This window comes from Ovis aries, chromosome 3 (genome assembly GCF_016772045.2).
Source record: "Ovis aries strain OAR_USU_Benz2616 breed Rambouillet chromosome 3, ARS-UI_Ramb_v3.0, whole genome shotgun sequence".
Classification (NCBI taxonomy): Eukaryota; Metazoa; Chordata; class Mammalia; order Artiodactyla; family Bovidae; genus Ovis; species Ovis aries.
The window spans coordinates 52004476-52024188 of NC_056056.1; the positions used below are offsets into that span (position 1 = coordinate 52004476).

At 38.5% G+C, this 19713-nt stretch overlaps 1 protein-coding gene across 4 annotated transcripts in view; it reads left to right on the forward strand.

Moving 5' to 3' along the window:
• CTNNA2 (catenin alpha 2) overlaps window positions 1-14530 on the forward strand; it is a 1404594-nt gene extending 1390064 nt beyond the window's left edge. For 2 of the 4 annotated variants that reach the window (XM_012169003.5, XM_042246024.2), the window contains 2 exons: window positions 10464-10580; window positions 13344-14530. In XM_012169003.5, the coding sequence (XP_012024393.2) occupies window positions 10464-10580; window positions 13344-13631 (405 nt within the window). In that variant the 3' untranslated portion in view covers window positions 13632-14530. The remainder of the gene's footprint in view (window positions 1-10463; window positions 10581-13343) is intronic. The other 2 variants (XM_042246023.2, XM_042246025.2) reach the window with 1 other exon arrangement.
• The last annotated feature ends 5183 nt before the right edge of the window (window positions 14531-19713 follow it).

The following is a 19713-nucleotide window of genomic DNA, read 5'->3' on the forward strand; positions in this document are numbered from 1 at the left end:
TGAGGTAGCCAGGACTGTCAACCAGGTTCTGACAACAGTATAACAGTTGAATTAATTAGGCTGTTAAACTTCCCAGGTACCATTATTTGTTTTTTAGTAAGAAATACCTGAAAATAATATCTTAACCAAAATGAAGACCCTGGTTTTTTGGAGAGGCCTGAATTTTTTTGAAATGTTAGGCCATGTATGTTGTTGGGTAAAATGTTTTATACTATTTCTTTTGATGCCTCTCAAACTAGATCTTTAAACATTACTTTCCCAGACCAGATTATCTTCCCTCCATCTCCTACTAGGGTCATCTTGACTTTTTTACTACCAAGTCTTTCTCCAACTCTTGCAAGCCCTAAATATTCTTAGATATTTTGGATACCATACACAAATCCCCTGTGTTTTCTTGTACTGAATCTTGAGTCTTCCTTCCTCTATCTAAAAGTTTCAGTAGTGCTAGAAAAAATACAACTTTTGCTGCTTTTCTATTCTCCTTGTGAACTTCTCTTTTTATCCCTAAAACCTTTCAACTAATTATTAGGTATTAACAGCAGACCAAGGTGATGGTAGAGAGTCCCAAATGCTGGATAGAATGGATGAAGGTTTATGATTTTCTAAGATCCTCCATGTGCTTTAGGCTTCCCTAGTGGTCCAGAGGATAGAGTCTGCCTGCAATTCAGGAGACTCAGATTCAATCCCTGGGTCAGGAAAATCCCCTAGAAAATGGCAGCCCACACCAGTATTCCTGCCTGGAGAAATCCCCATGGACAGAGAAGCCTGGCAGGCTACACCATGGGGTCGCAAAAAGTCAGACACGACTGAGGGACCACTCTCACTTTCACTTTCTTTCCATGTGCTAGGTGTCCAGCTTCAGGGGCATTATTATTATCTAATTCAATACTTAATTCTACAGAGTCCTTTTGTTTTCACTTTTACTTTAGATAAAATAAGAGATAATTTCAGGTAGTGCTCGGTTAAGTAGCTCTCTCAACATCACACAGCCAGTGATTAGTCCCATCAGGGTTTGACCCTGGCTTTTGAATCCAGAGTCCAACTTTTCTTCACTATAAGAGAGGAAAAGACAGAACAGGATAGAGCAACAGAGAGAGCTGGAAGTAGAGCATGAACTATAAGAATATATTGCCAGTAGGGAGAGAATGTTTACGATTTGGAAAAATGGGGTGTAAAGAGGGTACTAAGATCTGAAAGGCAGCAAACACTCCTTGGGGAAGGCATCTCTTCTGCTGCTCTTTTCTCTCTTCATCCAGAACTCAGGTAGCCGCAGAGGAATTGATCCTGGAGAAGGAAATGGCAATCCACTATATTATTCTTGCCTGGGAAATCCCATGGACAGAGGAGCCTGGTGGGCTACAGTCCATGGGGTTGCAAAGAGTTGGACATGACTTAACTACTAAACAACAATAACAGATTCCACATACCTGATGAGGAGAGAGGCATTGGCTGGATGAGAGTTTAGTTTCCCCAATGTATGACTAATGCCACATGATATAGCTGCTAGTGATTGAATGTGGAGGGGAGTGAATGGAAGGAGATGAATCATCCAGACGTCCAGCTTACTCAGTTCCCAGCACAGTCCTCCATCAACCAGCATCGAAACTGTGGTCCTTACTCTTGACCTATTCTTCACTTAGTAGTTGCACATTGCATGCTGGCTCCTAGGGGCCATTTTGTGAGGTTGCTTTCATCGCTTTACAAGAGACCTATCACAGCCATACAAGTTCAGCACATCTGAGAGTACTGGTCTCCTTGGTGGCTCTTTGTGATCCATTTTGTGAAGATGCATCTCTCTTGGATTCTTGGACACAGGCTTGTGTTAAATTTGCCTCTCAATAATGATTACGCAGCTTAGGGAGGCAGAATGGAGAAAATAAAGGGATCAAAGGTAGTGATCTTCTGCTAGCTGGCTGCCTTACAAGGAAGTCTAAAAGAAGCTTTAGCCCTTTAAAGGTCTGAACCTTAGATGGTGAAGACAAGATCAGAGATGACAAGATCAACAATCAATGCATGGTTTATTTATGTGATGTAAAGATTGTCTCCCAGGCCAGGAATATCTCTCTCTCTCATGTGTGTGTGTGTGTGTGTATGTGTGTATGTATGTATGGTAAAGAATCTGCCTGAAATGCAGGAGCTGCAGGAGACACATTCAATCCCTGGTTGGGGAAGATCACCCAGAGCCGGGCATGGCAACCCACTCCAGTAATCTTGCCTGGAAAATCCCCATGGACCAAGGAGCCTGGCAGGCTACAGTCCATTTGCAAAGAGTCAGACACTAGTGAAGCGACTTTGTATATATCCATTAACATATCCACTAACACATCTTCTCTTGTTGGATATATTTCCTATGCTTCTATTGTTCTGTGAAAGCAACCCAGAGAAGACCTCCGGGCCAGGAGATCCTAATATATAGGGAAAGAAAAAAAAAAAAAAAGAAATATAAAACAATGAAATGAAGACAACCTGGAGAAGTAGAGATACCTGTTTATAATTTTCTAAGGGTTAACACATCCCAATACTCCTATTTCTCTTTGGATTCCAAGGTTAGCAAGAATGCCTTGCTTGGGGTTGAGCAAAAACTTTTCTGCCTTTAATGGTGAGGGAAAAAAATGGCTCTATGCCATATTTAGGAAATTTGTTGACTGTAATTAAGCCTTCATGGGAGTCCCTAAGGTTTACTTACCTATAATTGAAAAAATGCAAATGAAGAGAGTTAATCAGTAGACTAGCTGACTAGGAAGAGCTACTACCTATTGAAATGAACTGGAAAGGAAAACACAAATATGTCCAGTTGGGAAGGTTACCTGAGAGCCAATTGGTAAATTTCTCAGCAACACTGGAGATTTTTTTCTTAGCCTGGCTGAGACTGCAAGGCTTTTCTGCTAAGGTCTTTGCCAATTCATCTTGAGCCATTTCATACAGATTTCCTAACAACTGGCCTCAGCCTTGGTAGAGCACCAGCTGCCTCCCTGGCAGCACTCAAGGAAACTGTGCAGAAAAAAATAGTGAACCTCTTGTCCTTCTTTCTGTTGTGACTGATCCACTACTTAAAGTTGTAAAACTTTTCAAAATCTTGTAATCAACTGGGAACATCCTTGGGATGAAACTAACTAACTCTTTAGGAGTTAAACTACAGTATTTTCACTCTGTTATCAAGGATTGGTGCATGTTCTAATATTAATAGATTTAATGCAGCTTATTTTCTCTTTAACAGTAATCACAGATACCTGTGATGGCCATTTGCACTTCAGACATTATACTTGTTAATATATTCAGCTAGTTTTTATCATCTGATTTAAATCACCCCTCCCTCCAATGCTTTGCACTTCTGTTCATACTATGTCTTCTATTTAATGATTTCATTAATTAGCAAATCATGCTATGATGTCTGTCAAATGTGGCTCAGACAGTAAAGAATCTGCCTGTAATGCAGGAGGTGTGGGTTCAGTCCCTGGGTCGGGATGATCCCCAGGAGAAAGAAATGGCAACCCCCTCCAGTATTCCTGCCTGGAGAATTCCATAGACTGGGAGCCTAGCAGACTATAGTCCATGGGGTCCCAAAGAGTCAGACACGACTGAGCTACTAAAACACGATGTTGTCAGTACAATATTCAATTTCTCCCTGAAATTTAACTACAGGGAAAAATAAAGATTAAGTGCTGCACCATTTAGATAAAAATACTTGTGTGTGATAGGAGTAGTAGTAACAAATGCAGAAAGTATTAAACCATTTAAATATAGAAGTAGAGATTTATAGTGGATTATGTACTATGTTCTAAACTGTATCAAGTTGTTTTTGACATCTGTCAAAATATGACCTCTTGGAGAAGGAGGAGAAGAAATTTTGTTTCCCATGCCACTGAGCAGATTCTGAGGGAGCAAAGTGCCATGGTTGATTAATAATGCCTGCCATGAACACCTAGGGGTTAGTAGCAAATTGCTGCCCTCTATGTTCACCACTTGGAGAAGGCAATGGCAACCCACTCCAGTACTCTTGCCTGGAAAATCCCATGGATGGAGGAGCCTGGTAGGCTGCAGTCCATGGGGTTGCTAAGAGTCAGGCACGACTTCACTTTCACTTTCACTTTTCACTTTCATGCATTGGAGAAGGCAATGGCAACCCATTCCGGTAGTCTTGTCTGGAGAATCCCAGGGACAGGGGAGCCTGGTGGGCTGCCGTCTATGGGAGCCCAGAGTCGGACACAACTGAAGCAACTTAGCAGCAGCAGCAGCAGCCTGTTCACCACTGTCAGTATCTTAACAGGAAAGAATTTGGCTTTGCTAGTTTATTTCATTGTTGATGTTTGATGAGGAAGAGTGAGTGGGCTTGGGCACTGAAATGAGGGATTTCCACACAGAAATCAACTTTTTTGCAAGCATGGAAATATCCATGAAGGGGGAAAGACACAATTTTCACCATGTCTTTGTTTGCTTCAGTTATTTGTTACCCTGGACTTGCTAGCATTTTAAAAAAGTGTTATTGATATAGACTCTGGAAAAAGTAGGCAGATATTTCAAGGTATTTCAAATGTATCACAGTTTCTGAGGAGATCAAATATCTCTTCAAAGCCTCATGGATTTTTTAAACATGAAATGTTCTTCTTGGCGGATAATAGGCTGCAATGCTCTGGTTTTCTAACCTCCCATTCATTAACGGCAAAGCTGACTTGTAGCAAAACCTCTGTTGTTTTTTTTTTTTTTTTTTTCCTTCCTGAAAGCAATTTGTGACTCCTTTTGGAGAGATAACTTCTTAAATATAAATAAATGACCAGCTACAGTCGAGAGATTCTAGTTTTTTCAGGGTATTTACTTTCAACTTATTATAAGTTCTTCCATCACAACTTCTTCCCATCCAAACCGGGATGGGAAGTTTGGCCTTGAATATGTATAGTATAGCCCCATTAAAATACTTCTTGTTCTTATATGTTAAACACTAAAGTAGTTCCATTAAAAGATCTTGCAAGGGGCTAAAATGGACTCTCCCCATTTGAACATTTTGAAAGTCATCAGCACCATCAGTTCTGAGTTGAGAAAATCAAAATAGCCTAGGCCCATAAGGGGCTGGGTTTCTTCTCCCAGGCTCTCCTAAGCTTTTTGGGGTAATCATTCCTCAGTTTTTATATTTCAAAATCACCTTCAAAATGATTTTGTTTATTTTGTTCAATTTAACTTAGCCAGTAGTTCCATGACATTTGGTATTATTTTTAATGCAAGGACTGATTGTTTTGTACTTGGGATTTGCATGAACTGCCATTTCTGATTCATTATTTTGTGGTAATAGATAATCAGCTTTTTAGAAAATAGATTAATTTCCAGGTTGTATTTCTATCTCTACATGCATATTTTAAATGGATTAATGTAGAACATAGTGAAACTCTAATTCTCTTCTGTAATTATATGTCCGATCCTCACAAATTAACATCCTAAGATGTTCGCTGTGTCATATGTGGTTAATCCAAGGCATTTCTCTCCACCTCTTTCACATTATTTTGCACTTTTGTCAATGTCATTGGTGGGGGGGTGGGTAGTTTTGTTTTTTAAACCAGCTGTTAAATCTAAACTGCATTTGGTTTATTGCTGGTTAGTCCCAGAAAGTTCACCATTATTATCAAGGGTGAGGGACTGCTAATTACTTAACAGAATCAAAAGTAGCCTTGTCTGTCAAGTGAATAGTTAAGATACTTCTTGATGATGTTATGTCTTAGATTATTAAAAGAATATTGATTTTGATAGTAGAAGTATAATGCTGGAAAAAATTTTAGTAGATTCATTGGGCTTTTTGACCTGAGGGCAGAATATGGATTTAATATTTCATTCTACATTCTATCATGTCTCTCTGTAGAAACACTAAATAAGGAATGTGAAGGGAAGAAAAAATCAGAAATTGACATAAGTTGTATACTTAGAGTATGTAGAACTGGGAAAACCGATATAAACAAAACATGGTTTTCTTGAATTTCACTCACAGAATTTCAGCTCTCCCTCTGATAACTCACTCCACTTACTTATAGCACACACACTATTCCATTTGTCCAAAGTTAAACTCAACAGTTGAGCACTGCAGCATCCCTCTTGTTTCTATTAATAGCACCTGGATGAATTCATCCATATATACCCATCTGTATGATATTTAAAATTGTCCTTCTTCAGCATTCTTAACCATCTAGGCACCAACAATGTTCTGTTCAGTCCATCAAAGTGAGTTTAGACATCATGTCCACCAGTAAGCTTTATTTTCCTTCCCTAGCCCTCTCTGATTCAAGGTAGATTCCTCTATTTTCTGGGATTTTAGCACCTTACATCCAACTAAAGGATATATAATAGAGCATTAAAACTTCATAGGAATCACAAAGAGTTGGACTTGACTTAGAAACTGAACAAAAATTAAAACTTTTGGTTTAATATTTGTATACCCAACACTTAAGCCCAGTGGTTGACATAACATAGTTACAATAGGTATCTATTATGAAGAAATCCTTAGATGACTAAATGTGTAAGTAGATGGATGTAAGGTAAAGAGTAAATGATAATTAGTGTCTCAAGAATGTAGTTGCACCCTCATGTGTGATTTGAGTCTTGCAGTCACGTTTGTGTCAAATTCTTTTTCTACTGAAACTAAGCACCTCTTGCAATATTAACCCCATGTTAATGAAATAGCATAAAACTTAAGGACATGGGGTTTCAGAAATCTCCAGATGATCCTCTAAACTTTAAAGATTCATTATAAGCACTTTTCACAACAGTCTTCAGCTTTGACATGAGGAATTAGCACAAATATTGATTAATGGAAGAATTATAATTCAGGAAAGTCTTCCCCCTAGTATTTCTCCCTATTCAAAACACAAAATAAGAAAATGCAGGGAAAAAGATATCTATTAGGTGTTAAATGAGGTGAAGAAGAATAGAGTGGTAAGAGAGGCAGAAAAAGAGCCAGAAAAACCCTATAAAAATGACTGTAAAACAGTTCTCCCACCCCTATTTGCTTTTCATGGACTGTAATAGAACAAGATGTGAGCAAACATCTGTTGCCTTTTTAAAATAGTACTTTGATATTTTAAAAAGAATAGTGACAGAATTAGAAGAAGCCTAATTTCTGTGGTTAGGGACAACAGACACCTATGGGATGGAATGGGGAGACTTAGTCTAGCACAGTTTGATGAAATTTAGGACTGTGGATTCGTCTGCTATCACAACTCAGAAAACAGCATGAAGCAATGGATAGAGCATGGACTCTGAAATTAGGCTTTCTGAGATTGAATCTTGGCTTTACCACTTACTACCATCATGATACAGGACAAGCTGAATGGCCCTTCCTAGTCCCAGTTGAACACAATAGTATTTCATCTATCATAATGAGATTGGGTGAGAGAAGGGAAACTTGAGAAGCCAGTCCAGAGAATGACTCAGGGTCACATATGCTAAACGTAAGCTTTTTTTTTTTCTTTTTTTTAAATTAAGTAGCCACTTGTCTTAGATTTGATAGAGGAATTTTAGGACTTCCCCAATGGCTCAAGTGGTAAAGAATCTGCCTACAATGCAGGAAACACAGGAGATGCAGGTTTGATCCCTGGATCAGGAAGATCACTTAGAGGAGGAAATGGCAACCCACTCGAATTTCTTGCCAGGAGAATCCCTTGGAGAGAGGAGCCTGGTGGGCTACAGTCCGTGGGGTTGCAAAGTATCCAACATGAGAGAGTTCACATGGGCATGTGCATACTCAAAGAAGTAGAAAGGCCTTTGAACAGGAAAATATACAAGTATCTTTCTGTGGGTGAGTCTAGTCAGTATATATGTAGGCCAGCTTGAGGAATGACTAGGGTACCTTTGAGACTTATTAAGCTAGGAAGACCAGCCCAGTTAAAGGCTTAGAACACTCATCAGAGTAGCTGAGCCCCACCTGAGTGTAGAGCCAGTCATTACTGCCATAGATTGAATGTGCTTCAGAGAAACTGAGCAAGTACAAGACAAATCTGCAGGGCTCAGACCCCAGACATTGCTGCCATTATGGTGAATCCAAGCCAGGAGAACAGCATAAGGGCCAGGAAGGATTACTGGGCAATAGCACACCTGAAAGCTTCCCCAGTGACTCAGAGGTAAAGAGAGATGTGGGTTCCATGCAAGAGATATGGGTTCCATCCCTGGGTTAGGAAGAGCCCCTGGAGGAGGGCATAGCAACACGCGCCAGTATTCTTGCATAAAGAATCCCATGCACAGAGGAGCCTGCCGGACTACAGTCTATAAGGTCTTAAAGAGACAGATAGGACTGAAGCGACTTAGCATGCATGCATGCTGCACATCCAACACCCGGAGATAAAGTTATAAAGAATCCAGGCTCTGAGGATAAGACCAAAAATCACAGATCAGGAGATAGAAGCTCTCGCTAGAATCAGTCATGATGTTTATAGGATTCCCTGTTCATGTGTGATCAGTCATGTCTGACTCTTTTGTGACCCTGTGGACTGTTGCTCACCAGACTCCTCTGTCCATGTAACTTTCCAGGCAAGAATACTAGAGTGAGTTGCCATTTCCTGCTCCAGGAGATCTTCCAGACCCAGGGATTGAACCCACATCTCTTGCATCTCCTGCACTGGCAGGCAGATTCTTTACCACTGAGCCACCTGGGAAGCCCATAGGATGCCCAGACAGAGTTAATAATTGAGATTTGTTCATTTTGAATGATAGGTTGTGACTGAAAAACAAAATCCCAGAAACTGAGTGAGGCTTAGGGGAAGTAACACAGTATAGTGATTCAGCTGTTCGGCTTTGGTGAGAAAAGGATAGTACGGGTCCTAATTCCTACTTTGCCGATTCATGGTATCTGGTCCCATCACTTCATGGCAAATAGATGGGGAAACAGTGGAAACAGTGGCTGACTTTATTTTGGGGGGCTCCAAAATCACTGCAGATGGTGACTGCAGCCATGAAATTAAGATGCTTACTCCTTGGAAGGAAAGTTATGACCAACCTAGACAGCATATTAAAAAGCAGAGACATTACTTTGTCAACAAAGGTCCGTCTAGTCAAGGCTATGGTTTTTCCAGTAGTCATGTATGGATGTGAGAGTTGGTCTATAAAGAAAGCTGAGTGCCAAAGAATTGATGCTTTTGAACTGCAGTGTTGGAGAAGACTCTTGAGAGTCCCTTGGACTGCAAAGAGATCCAACCAGTCCATCCTAAAGGAGATCAGTCCTGGGTGTTCATTGGAGGGACTGATGTTGAAGCTGAAACTCCAATATTTTGGCCACCTGATGCGAACAGCTGACTCATTTGAAAAGACCCTGATGCTGGGAAAGGTTGAGGGCAGGAGGAGAAGGGGACGACAGAGGATGAGATGGTTGGATGGCATCACCTACTCAATGGACATAAGTTTGGGTGGACGACTCCAGGAGTCACTGATGGACAGGGAGGCCTGGTGTGCTGCGGTTCATAGGGTCACAAAGAGTTGGACACGACTGAGTGACTGAACTGAACTGAACAGGAACAATTTATCTTACCTCACCTCCCTAAGTTTTCCTTTCTTCATCTGTAAAAGGTGTTGTAGAGGTTTCTATCTGAAGGATTTTTGACTCTGCTGCTGCTGCTGCTAAGTTGCTTCAGTCGTGTACAACTCTGTGTGACCCCATAGACGGCAGCCCACCAGGCTCCTCCATCCCTGGGATTCTCCAGTCAAGAATACTGGAGTGGGTTGCCGTTTCCTTCTCTAATGCATGAAAGTGAAAAGTGAAAGTGAAGTCGCTCAGTCATGTCCAACTCCTAGAGACCCCTTGGACTGCAGCCTACCTCCGTCCAGGGGATTTTCCAGGCAAGAGTACTGGAGTGGGTTGCCATTGCCTTCTCCTTTGACTCTTGAGTCATGAAAATTAACTAAAAGGACTAAAGCAATGCCAAGCAACTTCTAAACATTCAATCAGTGTTGGTTGTTATTATAAGAACTTCGTTTACACATATTCTTTAACATGTTTTTTTGAAAATGCCTTAGTTACAGTATACATCACAAAATAGAATGCAGTTATGTGAAATAAGTTTTCATAAACCTTCTATTTAGATAGTATCTTGAAATGTAGCTTTATGGTTTCTAAGGTATTTTCTTTAGGAAGTGAATTTTTAACAAAATGTTCCACTTGGAAACCAGGTCTCAATGCTGTTTTGGACAAGTATAAAGGAAACCCATTTTTAAATAAAACAAATTATGATGGTGCTGAAAATGATCTAAATCATTATGGTGGGTAAAGAGCAAATGGTAAAATTTACTCTTCGGGAATTCAATTTTTAAGAAAAAGTCAAATTTTGCATTGATTTTGGATTGGCCTTACTATCTTGAAATGTATTTGCTCCGGCTTAGCTGGACCTCACCTCCTCATTTTGCCTTGCCATAAGTTTAGTACCTCCCCTACCAGGTGGTTTGTACAAAATCATTGGCTCAATCATGCAGAATCATCTCATTCTCAACCAATGTGTTAGGTTTATTCACAGGATTCGTGCGTCAGGCTGGGAGAACAAAGGGGTTCTGAAGAAGAAAGAGGCTATCATATTTTTGCAGCAGAATTAGACACCATCTATCTGAAAATGGAATCTGTGGTAAAAATCTCCAGATTACTTGTAATTCTTCTCTTTGGACTTACTCAGTTCTCCCAAGATTTGCTTTTCCAAGGACAATTTAAAATAAAATAGACATACTTTGCCTTATTCTACTTCTACTAATTCTGTTGCTCCAAAGCAAATCAACACAACTGTCCCTGATGTATTAATATCATTCTACCCTCTCTTCGCTCATAGCCCACAATAGAATCAACTAACTTTGTGAATGAATATTGCTCATTTTTGAAACCTGACAGACTTATGGGGAACTGTCAATTGGCTGAGGGGTATTGTATCTAGCTCTAAAGAAACCATGGTTGATCTCCTAATTGTCCCAGCACGTTGCTATCTTATCTCTTTTCTTCATTATTTATATTCCTACCTGAAAGTATCATTGGAAAGATGAAAAAGTGAAATTCAATCAGTTAACGAGCTGTGATGTTACCAAACTTGTGGATGGTGAAAGTCTTGAAATCATTGGATGAAACAAGCCTTGAGATAGTCTTTGGGTTTCATTAATCCAGAGGTTCTCAACCTTTGGCATGAATCAGAATCTCCTGGGTTACCAGTTTTTTATTCGGGAATTTTGGGATTAGCCTAAGAGACTGCATTTTGAAAAGGTTCCCAGGTGATGCTGATACTGCTGGTTCAGAGACCATACTTAGAACATCACTGCACTAATCTGTGCTTGGCTTCCCTTCTATTAATGTGAATAATCTAGAATTTTCTTTTTATTAGCTGACTTTAGAAATTTATGCTGTATAAAGTAAACATTATTGGTTAAACGGTTGTTTTGGTATATGGACATCTTATACAGTGTAATAGAATTGGTAATGTAAGTAATTACTCTATCCATTTGGTTGATTTAATTTGCAAAGCAGTCAATTATATATTCCTTGAGTCATGGCTCTAATCCACAAATCTCTGCTTCTCTATATTATTGTGGAGTCAGTGTAATACTGACGTTTAATTTATGTGTGTATGTATGAGTGTGTGTGTATGGTGAAGCCTTAATTTTATGGCATTGTAAGAAATTCATACTTAAAAAGCTCCTTCTGTTGTTTTCTCCAATGACCTGATTTTATAAGCTTTTTGTGGTAGAAGTATTGAGTTTATTTCTCATAGAAATTTTTAAGCTCAGAATATGTTTATTTAGCTTTAATACAGGATGTTAAACAGATAATAGCCAGGACAACATAATAGAGCCCTTAGATATAACATCTGATGTCCCCAGTCACTACTTGAGACTTGCTTGGTTCATAGGAAATGACAAGTTAAGTGAATGCAGGTCATATCACCTGGGGAGTCACAGTGTTTGGGGTCACTGGGCATAAACACTGTTAATTCCTCATACCCAGAAGGTCGTATGCCTCATTCCCATTCTCTGATATAGCTACGGTCATTGATTACAAGTTATACAGTGAACAGCCTCAGCAACTAGGAGCACATTCCTTAGCAACAGCCTTGATTTCCTCATTTAGCTGCAATGGGATACATTTCCTTAACTGATACTATAAGTTTGAAGAGCCGATTACATTCAGGCATCCCTGAAGCTGGAGTATTATTTGTAGTCCAGCTGTTAATTCTTTCCTGTCACTGGGTGACACATACAGTCCTGACTGAATGGGAGTCTGGGAAATGCAGTTTTGAACTTTTTCAGCTTTTGTGGTCCAGGAGTTTGAAACAGATATTGAATGGTCTAGTATGAAGTATGTAACATGCTGCCTAACTGGTGAAAAGCAGAAAAGAGGTAACTTGAAAAAATCCCTGGCCTTAGAGTCTGGATGTGAATTTCCACACCTATGCTGCTCTAAGCTGTGACTTGTCTTAACAATTTTAAAGTCCTCCTACCCAATAGGGTGGCAGTATGGCACAGTAGTACAGTCTTGAAGGACCCTATCACTTAAGCTGTGTAAACTTGAGAAAATTACTAGAGCTCTGTGTACACTAGATCTCTCACCATATGGTGGCAATGACAGTAATACCTACGTCATAGCATTGTTGTAAGAGTTGAGTGGGGAAAAGTTCTTAAAATAGCATTTGGCACTTCTTAAAAAAAAACAATATTTCATTTAGTACATGAATAGGGGGATCTTATTGAGTGCTCTCTGATCTAAACACACCTAACACAATTGTTGATATTTTTATATGAGGTACATTTAAGACCTGAGAAAAGTCAGATAGATACTGTAGAATGTCAGACATCTAATTAAAAAGTCAGTGTATCCATGGATATATTCTTCTGCCTAGCTGCCTGCATCCCTATCAATCCAGAGGTCAGGGTGGAGAAATTATTTATAAATAGACACTTTCACTGGGAGGACCATAAAACTGAGATGGAAAACCTTTATAACTTTTTATTCTTCAGTGCCTGCCAAATGCTTTTCAAACATTTAAGTAATTGTTATCATTACCAGTCAGCCTAATGTAATAACATTAGGTGTTCTTCCACTTTGGAAAATTTCTGTTACGTTGGAATTCTTACGTGATGAAAAAACAGTTTTGTCTTTAGAGGTATTGAGATTTTAGAAAACTGTGTATCATCAAATATCCCCTTTTTTTCTCCTTCTTAGGGTGGGATTAGGAATAGAAGACGGGTGACTGTTTTTTAACCTATTCACCTTATCATGTAATAATCTGCTCCTTTATGGAAATACTGTATATCTGCACAGACACAACTTTGTTTTAACTGTGAAATTGCACCTCCATCTTCTGAATGCTGGGCCTTGACTAACCCATTTTTATCTCATTCTTCTACTCTAGCTGGACAGTGCCACGTCACTCATCCAGGCAGCTAAAAACCTGATGAATGCTGTTGTCCTTACGGTGAAAGCATCATATGTGGCCTCAACAAAATACCAGAAGGTCTATGGGACAGCAGCTGTCAACTCACCTGTCGTGTCCTGGAAGATGAAGGCACCAGAGAAGAAGCCCCTTGTGAAGAGAGAAAAGCCTGAAGAATTCCAGACACGAGTGAGACGAGGTTCTCAGAAGAAACACATTTCGCCTGTACAGGCTTTAAGTGAATTCAAAGCAATGGATTCCTTCTAGGACGATAGGCTTTAACAAGAAAGCTTTTTCTTTCTTTTTCTTTTTTCCTTTTTAATTCCATTTTTGTATGCATACCTGCTGACTCATATGCCTCTGGCATGGGGAAAATAAGGAACAGTGTCTGTTTGCATGTAAGGTGAGAGGAGATCAATACCACTGATCCGTCTCTAGCCTAGGGAGGAGACAGGAAATTCCTGTCCCGAGGTGGCACAGAGCTGTCCTTTGCAACATTCTCATAAAATTGGGCAGAGTTCACATTGCAGTGTTTACGGGAGTGGGAGGGATGGGGAAAATAAAATTAACTCTACAAAAGCAAACTCTAATGCATGCAAGAATCATTAGGTTGGCAGGTATATTAATAAGTGACAAACTGGAAGTGTAATGGTAGAACATAAAGCTTGTATTGCTTCTGTTTAAGTGCAAAAATGTACTAGCCAATACGCTTAAGTGTGTGGCCCACAAATTGAACAATTTAACTTTGACATCATGTCCATAATATTATGTGGAGTTTTTACTAAGGAGAAACTAACTCATCCAGCCTAAAATGTTTCTTTTAATCTGTATTCTGTTCTTTCTCTTCTAGTCGTGCCATTACTAGTGCTCTTGTTATCAATTTCCCCCTTTACTGAAAACAATAAACCTTTGTTTAAAAGAATTATAATCCTTCTGGGGGCACTGGAAGCACAATGTGGTGATCATCTTGCTCTTACTTTAAAAAACAAAACAAAAAACTGAACTGTGACTTTGCTAGTAATAGGAAGCCCAATGATGGAATGTTAGAGGAACGGAAACTGACAACGTGTGAAGGTTTAGAGGCAAATACATAGGTGTAGCTTGGAGTGCTGGTATCTAAAATACCACTGTATCCACTAACTCGAAATAAACACATTTAATCTTGACACCTGAAGAATGTTTTCCTCCTTTGAATGCATGCTTATAGAAGATTAGAGCATCTTCTTGAAAACTGATTAAAAATACTTTGTGTTTTTAGAAATTGGGTGTAAGAGTAGGTAAGTGACATGTAAAGAAAACTCTGGATCATCTTTATTGTCCAGGAATTTATTTTTTGTGTGTGTTTTTCCATGTGGTTTTTATTCACTTTCAAAGTGAATCTAATGAGAAAATCATGTGTTAGAATTTTCTGGGCCATGTTTAGCCCTGGGCTAAACTTATGAAACTTAATGTGTTCTCAGAAGAAATTGAATCAAGAAAAAAATTATAGAGAGGTCCATTAATTTTAAAATATTTTATTCATTTCAAAATATTTTTATCTCAACTACAGAAAGAGGGCCGCTGTCTCACTACTAAGAAAGAGTGGGCTGTAATCTTTCAGCTATGGCTTGAGGAGTGAGGGGGAAAAAGCATATTCATCTGAGTTCTTGAAATTCCTCCCGTTTGAATGATCTCTACAGGTTAGCGAGTTATAGTATGTCTCTAGAAGACTTCTGGTAAAACGTTTTATTTCTTAGCAATGTAGTAACATATTGGGAGACAAGGACACCTGTGCTTTATATCAGCTTAGACACAAAGTCCCAAAGAGATGAGGAATTCTGGATGAAGAAACAGTCCAAAATGTTCCTATGGACTGTAGTCCAACAGGCTTCTCTGTCCATATAATTCTCCAGGTAAGAATACTGGAGCAGGTGGCCATTTCCTTCTCCAAGTGATCTTCCTGACCCAGGGTTCGAAGCCGGGTCTCCTGCATTGCAGGCAGATTAACTGTGCCACATGCAGAGCCCTATTTAAAGATGGTTCTGTTCAAATCACTGCTCATCTCCACAAGGTGATGAAAATACCACCCAGGCTGAGAATGATCTATTGATGGAGGATCCACCACAATAGGTGTACAGTGGTTTCCAGCACTAAATCAGTAAACCACTATTTCAACTGCCCTGCTCCCTTAATTTGTGTAAACGCTGAGAAAGGCAACCACTGATATTGATTCAAAACTATATATGGAATGCATTCTCTGAGCCAGGTCCTAAGTTGAGCTTACTGGCAACTTTTCTTATTAACACTTGAGCATGGCATAACTCTCTTGGTTTATGCATTCTATGATTTAATGGGTTGAAAGAAGTATTCTTCACACTAGCCAAGAAACTTTTAAAATTCAAAAGCTTCTTGGCAAATCCTGAAAAATAGTCAGCAGGCATCAGAGGAGCATCTAGACAATGCCATTGACTTTGCCCTTAAATTTGAATTAAATGTTTTTATACAGGAGAGTGAGCAATGTTTTATGGGTGTGATTTCTGGAAAAAAGTCATTGATTCTATTTGTTTTACCAAAGCTTATTGAGTAAACATCAACACTGCCCATCATTTCTCTTGTGGTCAAGGAAAATAATAAGTGTTCAGGTACATAATTAAATGTAAATACTGCTGAGAGCACTATAACGAGCTTTACTGTTATAGTGCTGAGAGCACTATAACAAGCTTTACTGTTTGTTTCCTGGCTTTGAGAAACATACAGTCTAGCTGAGAACATAGGATATAGGCAGAAAAAAGATAAGTAAATATGCCAAGAAATTGTACTCAATGTGCCAAATGGGGAAGATAAAGAAATGACTGCTGTATAAGGCAAAATAAATCAGAACACATTGGGGACTGAAGCATTTGGGGAAGGATTAATGCAAGAGATACGATTTAGAAATGAGAAAACAATAATTAAATATATGCTACATGAATGAAATGTATAATGAATAAATTTGGTAAGGTAGATGACTGGGATGAGCATTCAAGGAAAAAAGAACAGCATATGTTCAGATCTGAAAACAAGTGCAGTCACAGGAAACATGATGCAGACAGGGGAACATAAATGTGGAAGTGTAGTATGAGGCTAAACTAAGGAGGGTCACGAAGCAGTGTGACCATTATCCAGTAGGAAATTTGGGGTTCTGCAGTGGAATGGTGATAAAAGCAAGCAGTGTCTGTGTACAATTAATAATTTATGAGGAAATGACACCTGAAAGGGGCTGATACTAGTGAGAAAGGATATTTGTGATAGCAGTGTAAGAAAGAATTGCAGTTACTTCTTGAATAACGAGATGTGGAGTAAGAATGATTATTGTATAATTTATTCAAGGAGGCTAAAGAGTCAGAAACCTGAAAAGTATCTACAAAGCAGTATGTGAACATGGACTGAAACATAACTGAATATATAGTATATTTGAGAAGATAGAGAAGTAATTAATCTCAAGCAAATAGAGTTATCTGAGATATTTCCTCCAAAAATAGCACCCTGGGATAATGGAGGATGCATATTCCTGATGGGTGGAAATTAGATAAATCTCAACTTCTGACTTTCTGAGCTACAATTGATGATTTAAAAGATAAAAACTTTATATACTTCCAAGGACCTAAAGTATCCAGGAAACATAGATTATCTTCAGGAGATCTGTAGCTTTTCCTTCACTAAGTGTTGAAGAATATGAAGTCAACTTTAATTTTAGAAGTCAGCTTTTATAAACAGTTGGCTCATGGCTTAGGTCATGGATAAATAGGCTCAATGTGTCATTAAGACGACATCATCACTTTTGAGCATCAATAATATGTATGACACCTTTCAGACAGTGGAAGTATAACAGTCTATAAAATACTGTGTACAGCTGAATCATCAAGCAAAATAAGCATTCAAAATACTGTGATTTAATAAGCTGTAATCACTAAATTTGCTGGTAATGGATAAGTCATATGAACTCTGTTGCTGTGTCATTGTCTATTAACCAAATCAAAGAGGTCAGTACTTATGGTTGAAGATGTGGAATTTTTAAAGGTAATAAAATGAAGTGGATTAACTACAATAGGTCATTAATAACGTTTTAAAAATGTTAGTGCCAAGGAGTGCCAATGGCAAGGAGCAGACTAGGAAGCTCTAGGCCTGGGTTCACTCGTGGAAACACAAAGTAAAGATCAAACACTGACCAAAGTAGCTTTGTGGTACCTCTAGAAATCAGTTATGGATTTGTAGTAGCCATACAGATGTTTAACAAAGAAAAGGCTACACTTACTATGGAACAAAATTTTGGCATGTTTTTGCTTACCCATAACTGCCTCTTCCCTGGCAAAGCATGGTCAGGAGGAAGCTGTGCGATTCCTGTTTCCTCCCATGCAATGGGGGGAAAAGTCAAACTTGTTTGCATTGTTCTGGGCTGTCTTTGGCTTCCTTAAGTGACTGGTTTTTGTTTTGCCTAATAGGGAGCTATGGTGGAAATGGTGGCATGGTTTGGATATCAGATTGGAGCCCACTGAAAGCAGTGGCAGACACCATGGCATCTAAGAACTATAGGAAGGTTACAAATCTGTGAGCTACTGGGGCAAGAAATTATGGGCAGAGAAACACAAAGAGCATCTAAGACCCTGAGAAGAAGCTGAGATGAAACTCTGAGGAAAATCTAAGACATTTGATAAGCAGCCATGAAAACTGGAATATTGAATGGGAAAAGCACAGAGATCCAGGAAATAGGCATGCTTAAAAAGGCCTGAAAAAGCTCTTAAGTATTTATGTCAGGTTAATGAGTGAAGGCCTTTCCCTTCACAGAGCCAGTTTGTAAAGACTGGGAGAGGTGGATATTTTTCAAATGTCCAACTATAGGTTATCTACAAGTGACTCACATTAGATCTAAAGAAACACAAAAGTTAAAAGTGAAAGGAAAGGGGAAAGGGAAATACTCCATGCAAATAACCAAAAGAAGGCAAGAATGACTAACCTAACATCAGACGCAGATCAATGGAATGGAACGGAGAACTCCGATATAAGCCTACACCATAATGGTCATCAATCTGTGACAAAAGAGGCAAGAATATACAATGAAGAAAAGACAGCCTCTTCAATAAGTTGTGCTGGTAAAACTGGATAGCTTCACATAAAAGAAAAATTAAAACATGTCCTCACACTTTAATACAAATATAAACTCAACATGTATTAAAGATCTAAATGTAGACCTGAAACTAAACAACCTACAAGAGAAAGTAGAACATTGTTTGACATAAACAGTAGCAATATTTTGGGGATCTGTCTCCTAAGGCAAAAGAAACAAAAGCGGAAATAAACCAATGGGAGGTAATTAAACTCAAAATCTTTTGCACAGCAAGGAAACCATAGACAAAGCAAAAGGCAGCCTATTGAATGAAAGGAAATATATGATTTCCCTCCATTATATAATTACCTTCCAAATATATCATTTGCAAATGATATGATTAAGAATTAATATAAAAATTTATAAATAGCTCATATAATTTAATATCAAAAAATCAAAGAACCCAATCAAAAATGGGCAGAAAACTTGAATAGACATTTTTCCAAAAAAGGTGTTCAGATGGCCAGCATGCACATGAAAAATTGCTCAATGTTGCTAATCATCAAAGGAATGCCAATGAAACTTATGATGAGATATCATGTTACACCTGTTAAAATGTCCACAAAATGCAAGTGTTGGTGAGGATGTGGAGAAAAGAGAATACAGTCTTGATAGGACTATAAAAGGGTGCAGTCACTATGAAGAACAGTATGGACGTTCCTAAAAAACCTAAAAATAGATCTTCCATATCCAATAGTTCCATTCCTGTATATATATCCAAAGAAAATGAATGCAGTAATTTGAAAATACACATGCACCCTAATATTCATAGCAACATTACTTACAATAGCCAAAGTATGGAAGTAAATGAAGTTTCCATCAACAGGTAAATTGATAAAGAAAATATGGTGTATAAACACACACACACAATGGAATATTAGTCATGAAAAATATGAAATTCTGCCATTGGCAAAACATGGATGGACCTAAAGAGTATTATGTTTGTGAAATAAGACAGAGGAGAGACAAACACTGTATTTAGCACTTATATGTGGAATTTTAAAAGTAAAACAAATGAATATTTTGAAAAAGAAACACTAACATATAATGAACAAGCTAATGGTTATAAGTTAGGAGAAGAAAGGAGGGGATAGATGAGATATGGGTATGAGATTAAACTATGTGAACAGTAAATTAGGAACAGGAATATATTGTAGAGCACAGGGAAATATATTTTATAATAACTTTAAGTGGAATATAACCTATAAAATATTAGATCAATAAGTT